The following is a 9,485-nucleotide window of genomic DNA, read 5'->3' as shown; positions in this document are numbered from 1 at the left end:
AAATATATAAAATTTTTTTTTTTTTTTTTGTCACACATATATATATATATATATATATATATATATATATATATATATATATATATATATATATATATTTTTTTTTTTTACAAAGAAATCAACTGATTTAGTCTTGTAATAGTAACAGCAGGAATCGCAATGAGAAAGAGGGAAAGTGTGAACTATTTATATAAAAAAAGAAAAAAAAAACTAGCATAAAACTTGTTTTGTTTTTGCAGGCATTTGTCCCGTGACGACCAATGAGATCTATGCTAACGCTGGTGACCTGGTGATGCTAAACTGCAGAGAGTCTAAACATAACGGCACCGTAATGCCTTGGAAAATGGAGACAGACCAGAAGATGCAACTCTACAGCAACATGTCAGCATTAGAGCAGCAGCAGCTTGGTTTGGTTTTTTATCAGCGCAGCCTTCTGATTCTCAGAGCTTCTGCAAACCATCAGGGGAATTACTCATGTGGTCCTCGCGGGTACCACCCGTAAGCTGATGCTCACACTCCATACCTAAGAGTCTCTTTTTAGAAATGTATTTAAAAAGAAATCTAAACTGTACTTTACATGTACATTTTTAAACATAGACCAAGCCGTCTGAATAACGATTTTCATGCTCTGTCCATCTTTCTTTGATGATTTACAGAAATACCAGCAGCCAGATATGGTTCAGACTTACAGTATGCCCAAAGCAGTCCACAGTGTGTACCAGCAGGAACAAGTACAGTACGATATGTCACATAAAGCAAGCCTGCAAACTGAGTTGTCCTGAAGGAAGCATCCCTAATGTAGGAATCCCCGGTATGAAGAGCATGGAAGACGTGTGGCACAAGGTATTAAAATCAGCAGTGGCTGTGAGCTGATTATATAACATCAATCTAACGAGTTCAAGTGAGATTTTTCTTGCTAATATTGAAATCCAACAATTTAATTGGTTTAAACTGTGGCTCCTTTCTCAGGAGAATGGTGAGCCCTCGGATAATTACTTCCCAAGCGTTGGATTGGAGAAAAGCGGCATCTACATCTGCAAGAGGTCTTTCTGGTATTCTGGTGAAATATATCAGACTTCCTCTTCAGTGAAACTTGATGTCCTAGCAGGTGTTACAAAAATGCTCTCTTGTTATTTCTTTATGTGTTCATCTAATTAAACTTTTGCCAAAACCTAAAATATACGTTTTTGTGTGCAGTTGAGTCTCCGGCAAATTTAGGAATCTATTTACCCAAGAATGGTCAGATTTTTGAAGTAGAACTCGGTGAGTATTTTATTTGTAACATTAAGACACCAAAATACATTCTATGTTTTTCTGTGTTATTATTATGTTTTCATTCTTCTGTTTGTTTTTATTTTTTATTGGAGGCACAAAAAAAGAGATTGTTTGCAAAGCACTCATAAATTTTTGCCAAAATAGTCCGTATTGGACGAGTGAGGGGGAATTTGTGGACGACTCGGACGTTCACACAGATCCATGGCAAGAACTGAACTTACATTTCATATATATATATACTGCAACTGATGATAAACAGAAATGTCACATATATACAATGCAGTCAGTGATAGCTCACTGACGTCCCTTATGTCCCCTCCTTTCCAGCAATGGAAGTGAAAAGATGCCGAAATGGATGAGTACAACTTTAATTTTCAGAGAGGTGTCACCTGGAAACCTGTCAAAAACTTTTACATGTGTATTTTCAAGTGACAAACTCACCTCCACCGTCAACATCACCCTCGTTAAAACAGGTGTGGGAATTTTCAAATGTTCAGTGTTCTCAATTGCTCATTTCACAATTGCAAAATGTGTTTTCTAATAATTTCATCAACTCAATCGCCTCCCTGCAGCTCAGCCTTCGCATGTGATGCTAGCTGTATCCTCTGTCTGCGTTGTGGTGTTGATGGCGGCGATCGTTGTTGTTTACGTGAAGTTTAAAATTGACGTCACCCTTTTCCTACGAGATAAAGTCGGATTTAAAGACTGCCAAAGCAGCACTTCAGGTGAGTCTTGACCAGAAAAAAGCTCATTTGATTTTGTTTGTGATCTTAAGTTTCAAAAAGGAAAAAAGCCCCGTAATGTGTTAATTGACTACACTGATTTTGATTGGGCAAGAAGATTAACATTAAACCAGTGATGCAGTTCGTCCATCTAACTTTATTTGGTTGGAGTCCGTTGCCCTGTAAATGATCTTTCTAGTCATCAAATAATTTGGTGATCCAGAACATTTGCTGGATTTTTATTTTTTTTTAATCAGAAAGTATAGTTAACAACATGTCTGAGAAATTATTAGTCGTTCAGTTGCTAAAACCTTGACCACAGAATGTCAACGGCGATGGATAATGTCTCCAAAAGCTTCAAAGGCTTAAGAAATGTCGGTCTGCTCTGAGGAGCAACAGAAAGGTTTTTAAGAAGTTTATTTCACATCAGAATGGGTTTTTGAAGGAGGGCGTGGGAGAAGTCAATGGTGTATTTTCTGTGTGTTCAGATGAAAAAAGCTACGATGCGTTTCTGATGTGCTACAAAAGCGTCACTGATGGAGGACTGAGTGAGGAAGACAGAAAATGCCTGGCGAATACTTTGGAGGACGAGTTCGGTTACAGCATCTGCCTTTATGATCGAGACGTCTTCCCTGGTTAAGGTAAGGAAAGAATAAAAATCCAGGTGTAGTCCAAAATAATAATGTGATATTTACCCTGCGCTCACGTCCTTTTGCAGCTATCGCTGAGGCCGTGTTGGACTGTATAGAGCAGAGCCGGGCTGTGGTTCTGGTTCCCAGCTTTCCAGATCCTGAACCAGGAAGTGCAGTGCTAAGCGCCATCCACACTTCGCTAGTGGAGCGGAAGACTCGCTTGATTTTCATAAACACAGAGCAGACGGAGGCGTCGAGATCAGGTTCGTTTCCAGAGGCTTTGCAGCTTCTGAGTAAAGCCGGGAACAGCGTCACCTGGAAGGGACGGCCGCCCTCCACCTCCTTCTGGAAGCAGCTGCGTTATCACTTACCGGCCCCACAGCAAACACCAAAAATGCAACTTTTATCACAAGAATGCTAGGATGATATCCAAACCTAACTCTAACCATTTTATACTGGTCATGCGACATGAGAGATAAGAAATGCCTAGTACTTTGTTTATACATTGACAAAATAATGCATAAATCAATTTAATGAATGTGTTTATATTTAAAATATCGTGTTTATTTATGACTTTAGTCTACAGAGTACCTCCGTGTAATACACTCAGAAAACCAGACATGTGAATGGAACAATTATTTTTCTGTCATTGCTTCAGTACAAGTTGATTACTTGCAGTTGCTTATGTAACATGTTAACAGCACAGAAAAAGTGAACAGCAGAATGTGAATTAATCTCAGATGTTTTATTATTTTATTTTTACATTTTTGTTTCTGCATTTAGAAATTTTATTTCTGTGTTTATTGTCAACTGTTGCTGTCTTTGCTGCACCATTAAATATGAAAAGCAAGCTTGCAATGAGGAAAATAAGTATTTGAGCACCCCGCGACTTTGCAAGTTGTCCCACATAGGAATCATGGAGGGGTTTGAAATTAAAATTTTAGTTGCATGTCCGCAGTGAGAGACATAATCTAAAAAGAAATAATAATAATAAAAAAAAATCCAGAAATCACAATGTATGATTTTTTAAAAATAATTTATCTGTGTGTCACTGCTGCACCTTGCAACCAGCAAATATTCTGGCCATCAAAGACATATTAGTCCATCTCTAAAGAGTCCACCTCCACGCCACTTATCCTAAATTAGAAGCTCCTGTTTGAGGTCATCAGCTGCATAAAGACTCCTGTCCACCAAACACAGTCAGTAAGACTCCAACTACTAACAAGGTTGCATCAAGGCCTCCTGTTAGAGAGGACATAGTATTTATGGAGTTGCTTTTGTGAAAGGATTCTTGGCATCACTCTGGGTCAAAGTGACCCGTACCCCTCTTTTCCCTGTGTGTGAAGTCAGAACTGGACACTATCCATGACTCGGAAACAATGCTGTTTGGACAGATAAGAACAAAATGAAAATGGAGCAGATGTTGATATCAAGAGGTCCCAAATAATTTCTAGGAAGTCCCAATACACACCCACAATAAATGATGCCAAGAAGCCTTACGTAAATCAAGGGTCTTCTTTCCAACTCACACCAGCAGAGATGAGACTCTATAAAACCTGTGATGTTAGGAATAGACGGGGGAGATTTTTGAATTTTGTATTGACGTGATTGAGAAGATGTATTGCCGGTAATAGATCTTTGCCCGTCTTTGGCCTAAGCAGCGAGGAATTGAGTCCTACATGTGTTATTTCTTTTACTCGTATATTTCAGAGTTAGCCACCTTTCTAATCTTCAACACTCCAAGCCTCCATTCATGCGCCTTTCCTGGAAACCAGCTTTTAAGAAGGTTCATAAGTTTTTACTAAAAATTGCAGAAGTTGGGGACAGAGGAGGAAGTCTTGGTTTGTGACTCAGAGGAATAAAAGTCAGCGTGATGTTCTTCCATCAGTTTCATTTTCTCTCCCATCGCACCCTGCAGTCAGGTTAAGGAAATCACTATTTGCTCTGAAGGAGAAGGAATGTAGGCAAGCTGTTCACAGTGAAGTCTCTCGCAGCAGTACTGAAGATGTTCCTGCTACTTTTATTCCTCGCATTTATCTCAGGTGAGTAAGTCGGGTAATGTCTGCAAAGGAGAAATAAAAATGTACTTCTTTCTTAGTCAGATGTTGGATGCGTTTCCCTCGAGCACTACTTCCACATTCTCACGATTCAGTTTTCTGTTCTTTTTTTCTTTTTTGCACCACGATCATGTGGAAATGTATTAAAGTTATGAATTAAATTATGAAGTAAAATTTAGCTTAAGAATTTGAACTCGTAATACAGAATAAAAAAGGCTCCTGTGCAAGTAGCTCTATGAATTCAGCAAGAATAAACCTTATTAAGGAAACAACCCAGACACTCAAAACCACTCTGAACCTGAAGTGGGTGAGATAGGGGAGAGTTTACATAGAAAAACCATTCCAAGTTGTTCAATACTCAAAAGTTGTGTGGGAAAGACAGAAAAAAACATAGATCTAATGGAGATATTTCCAGAAATTTTTCCAAACATGCCGGAGAGACTCCAAGAAGAAGGTTATTTTGTCGGTGAGAGAAAAGCTGATTAGTGTTATGTTTGGGGAACATCAAACATTGCACGTCATCAGAAACATACCATGTACGCCATGAAGCACGGTGGTGGCAGTAAGACGTCAGAGCGTAAAGGTTGTAAAGGTAGAGGGGAACATGAATGTGAATGTGGGAAATATTACAAAACCCAGCAGAATAATCTGACAGATATGAGCAGAGGGTGCTTTAATTTACACCATTATGTTTGTTTTTGGAGACTTATTTTGGTATTTTGCAGATTGCTTTCAGGGTGAACTTGTTTGGAAAGGCAGACATGGGCATGGTGGTACATGTTTTGGATGTCCTCCACTTGTAGAGTATTTCCCTTACAACTGACTTTAAATTCTTGTCAGACCTCTTTTTTCCCCTTTCCTGTCTGGTAGGCTGATACAATCTTTCTTCTGAGGGCCTCAAACAGCTTATTTGACCAAACAGTAGCATATATCTCACTTTTACAGTCAGAAACTCATCATATTAAATATACAATTTTTGCTATTTCAGGTGGAAACAAATGTAGAAGATGTAGAAGTCTTATTTTACCCTTTCTCAGAAAAGTTTTTTTTTTTTATTAGCTTCTCATTTATAATGTCACATGGAGTTGAAGCAATATGTGAGCACAGTTATCGCAATTAACCAGATTGTGTGATGATTTGGCAGTGAAACAAGAAGGATCCCCATGTTTTTTAATGTTTTTTGTTTAATGAGATTTTACAAGAAGCTTAGAAGAATAGTAGATGGCTTTTTATGGGGAAACTAAAGCCAGGAAGCACAGCTACAATGCTTAACAGGAATAATGTAAATTTGAGTTATTTCAGAAATAAATTTGCCCCCCCTGTTTTTTTTTTTTTGTTGTCGTTTTGTTTTGTTTTTTAGGCGTTTGCTCCATGACAACCAAGGAGATCTATGTCAGAGCCGGTGACCTGGTGATGCTACAATGTGGAGAGTGTAAATATGACGGTACTGTTGTGCTTTGGAAACTGGAGACTGGCCAGAAAACACAACTCTACAGCAACATGTCGGCGTCTGAGCAGCAGCGGCTTGGTTTGGTTCTGTATCAGGACAGCCTGGTGATTCTCAGTGCGTCTTCAAACCATCAGGGGAATTACACGTGTGGTCCTCTCAGGTACGACACATAAACTGATTCCAGCTCAACACAATCACTCCGCATATTCATTTTAACTGATTCATTCTGTCCATGACATAGTTAAAGCTCTCATGATTATATTAAAAATATATCAGACAAAATAAAATAACCTGGAAAAAAAAAGCTCGTTTTTCAAATGATGACATCATTATAATGGGAAAAGCGATCCATGCCTGGCCTCACGTGAAAAAGTTATTCATAACATTTTACAAAACGTAAAGGTCAATTTCACTACCCTGTCCTGGCTACTGCCAGGGTTGAACATAAACCAACACATCATGCTTCAGTCGGATGTAAACACAACGTCACCGACATCTCAGGTAGTAAATGGTCACACATCCGTTTCTGAGACCTCCACAGCCATTATTTGGATGAAACATTGGTGTACCTTCCCAAGAGTCGTCGGCCTAATAAAATTACCTCAAGAGCCAACTGGGAAATAATCCAGGTGGAGATAAAAGAACCCAGAACAACATTTAACGCCGCAGACCTCAGTTGCTTTAGTTAAAGTCGGTGTTCATGACTCAGCAACAAGAAAAAATGGCAAAAATGTCATCCATGAGAGAGTTCCAATCAATGAAGCACTGCTGAACAAAAAGAACATAAAGGTTGGAATCACATTTGCCAAAATCCACAACAAAGATGTTTTGGAAATTGTTCTGTGGACTGATGAGACTAAAGTGGGATTGATGCGTCCTGGTACATCTGATGTAAAGCAACACTGTGATGATCTGGGTCTGCTTTGCTTCTTCTGGATCTGGGAGGCATGCAAAAAATGAAGCAACCATGAATTCTGCTTTCTACCAGAAAATCCTGAAGGAAATGGTTGGCGATTAGATTGTGACCTTAAGCTAATGTCCATCTTAGCTACATAGCAGGACAAGGATCCAAAGCACACCTACAAGTTTAGTACCAAATGGCTGAGGAAAGGGATTTCTTTAAAGTGACCTATTCAAAATCCTTAGTTAAATAAAAACTGAGAAATTGTCTTTTTATCTGATTTTCAAACTTGTTTAATACTCTGAAACAGCTGGAAAATAATTTTCGTCCTGACTTTAATGATTTACAGGAACACCAGGTGCCAGATGGCGTTCAGGCTTACAGTATACTCAGAATCGTCCAGAGAGATTGAGTTTGGAAACAGGTACAATCAAACATGTTACAAAAACCAAACCTGCGAACTGAACTGCCCTGAAGAAAACCTCCCCTGTAGCACCGCTTGGGAGCTGCTGGGAATCACATGGCACAAGGTACAATAATCATCCAGTTACTGTGGATGTGATTCGATTACATAACAGCAATAACCATGAACATTTAATGGTGCTTTTCTTACATTTCAGTTTGAATTTCAGTATTGTATGTATTTTTTTAATTGTTCCTGCTTTCCCAGGAGAATGGTGCAGTCTCAGATGATTTCTTCACAAATGTTGATGTAGGGAAAAGTGGAGTCTACATCTGCACCAGGTCTTTCTTGTATTCTGATCACACATACAATGCCTCCTTCACAGTGGTACTTGATGTCCAGACAGGTATAAAAGCCCCATATTTACCATTTTAAGTGTTAGTTAAAGGTTGAGTAATAAATGTGTGGGGGTTTTTTATGTGCAGGAAAGCCTCCGACAAACTTAGGAATCTATTCACCAAAGAATGGGAAAGTTGTTGAAGTAGAGCTTGGTGAGTTTATATTATTTGCAGCATTGAGATACAAACACAGTTCTTTTTTATGCATTGTGCTATGTTCAATTCTATGATTTTTTTATTTTTTTTTTCCAAGGCAAAACAGTGGAGATTACTTGTACGGCACTCATCGATTCTAGCGACGGTTCGCTCTTCTGGTTGAGAAATGATGAATTTGTGGAGAAAAATGACACCCTTCGCTATTTCTACAATGACACGTTCTCAAAGTAAGAGCTGAACTCACATTTCTGTGTGAAATCGAGTTATTACAAACTGATAGGACAAACGCATTAACATCTTGATGATGTCCACCATTTCCTGTGCTTTCCAGGAACGCGTCATTGGATGACGTCGTTTGGATGAGCGCAACTTTAGTCTTCAGAGAAGTGTTGGAAGAGGATCTGTCTGCAGAATTCAGATGTAAACTTGAAAGTGCTGAACTCACACGTCTCGTCTCTGTCACCCTGGATAAAACAGGTGTGTGAGTTTGTAAGCGCATCACTTTTTTTTTTTTTTTTTTTTACAATTGTGCATCACAGAACATTTATCTTGCTGTGGAAAATTTATTTTGAAGTTGCTGTGCTAATTCCCTGCAGCTGGTCCTTCATATGTCATTCTAACTGCATGCATCGCTTGCATTGTGGTGGTGATGGCTGTGATTGTTGCTACATATGTGAAGTTTAAAATTGACGTCACCCTTTTCCTAAGAGGTAAACTTGGCTCTAGTGGTTGCCAGAGCAATACGTCAGGTGAGGGGTTTTTTTTGTTGTTTTTTTTTTTTACTAGAAAAGCAAACCTTGTAACAAAATGCAGCTAAATCAGGTCGACAAAAGCTTCATAAAAATAAAAGAGATGCCCTTAGTCTTAAAGTCAGACAAAGAAACTTGTTATTTATAGATTTTAGCTGTGTAAGTTGGCTAATATCAGCAGCACAAATTCCTATTTAATTATTGTATTGGAAAATTTGGTTTAAAATCTGAAAATGAAAAAAAAAACCTTCTTAAAGTTACGAAGATAAGATTACTGAAGAAATAATCATCTGTAAACTGTTACTGTTTCAGTTCATTTCACATGAAATTGATCTCTAAGTTAGGCATTATCATTGATGGGCTCCAGCTTCCTTTACAGCAGCGGCTTTTTCTTTGTGTTCAGATGAAAAAAGCTACGATGCGTTTCTGATGTGCTACAAAAGCGTCACTGATGGAGGACTGAGTGAGGAAGACAGAAAATGCCTGGCGAGTACTTTGGAGGACGAGTTCGGTTACAGCATCTGCCTTTATGATCGAGACGTCTTACCTGGTCAAGGTAAGGAAAGAATAAAAATCCAGGTGTAGTCCAAAATAATAATGTGATATTTACCCTGCGCTCACGTCCTTTTGCAGCTATCGCTGAGGCCGTGTTGGACTGTATAGAGCAGAGCCGGGCTGTGGTTCTGGTTCCCAGCTTTCCAGATCCTGAACCAGGAAGTGCAGTGCTAAGCGCCATCCACAC

General features: G+C 38.8%; 1 protein-coding gene and 1 pseudogene across 1 annotated transcript; both read left to right on the top strand.

The window, feature by feature from the left end:
• Positions 1-3,617, top strand: part of LOC106956607 (uncharacterized) — an 18,983-nt pseudogene extending 15,366 nt beyond the window's left edge.
• Positions 3,618-4,502: 885 nt separating this feature from the next.
• Positions 4,503-9,483, top strand: LOC106956606 (interleukin-18 receptor 1-like; the record flags this gene model as incomplete). The annotated part of the gene is made up of 10 exons (XM_015047556.1): positions 4,503-4,671; positions 6,047-6,296; positions 7,387-7,567; positions 7,708-7,846; positions 7,926-7,991; positions 8,092-8,221; positions 8,326-8,471; positions 8,591-8,743; positions 9,147-9,299; positions 9,377-9,483. Coding segments are annotated over exons 1-10 (1,362 nt in total), but the record flags the coding sequence as incomplete, so codon positions are not given.
• Positions 9,484-9,485: the final 2 nt, after the last annotated feature.

The sequence above is a fragment of the Poecilia latipinna genome, unplaced genomic scaffold (genome assembly GCF_001443285.1).
Source record: "Poecilia latipinna isolate Pla-1442-1.1 unplaced genomic scaffold, P_latipinna-1.0 Scaffold833, whole genome shotgun sequence".
Lineage (NCBI taxonomy): Eukaryota > Metazoa > Chordata > Actinopteri > Cyprinodontiformes > Poeciliidae > Poecilia > Poecilia latipinna.
The sequence above is the reverse complement of the archived record's forward strand: the minus strand, read 5'-3'. Positions and strand labels throughout refer to the sequence as shown.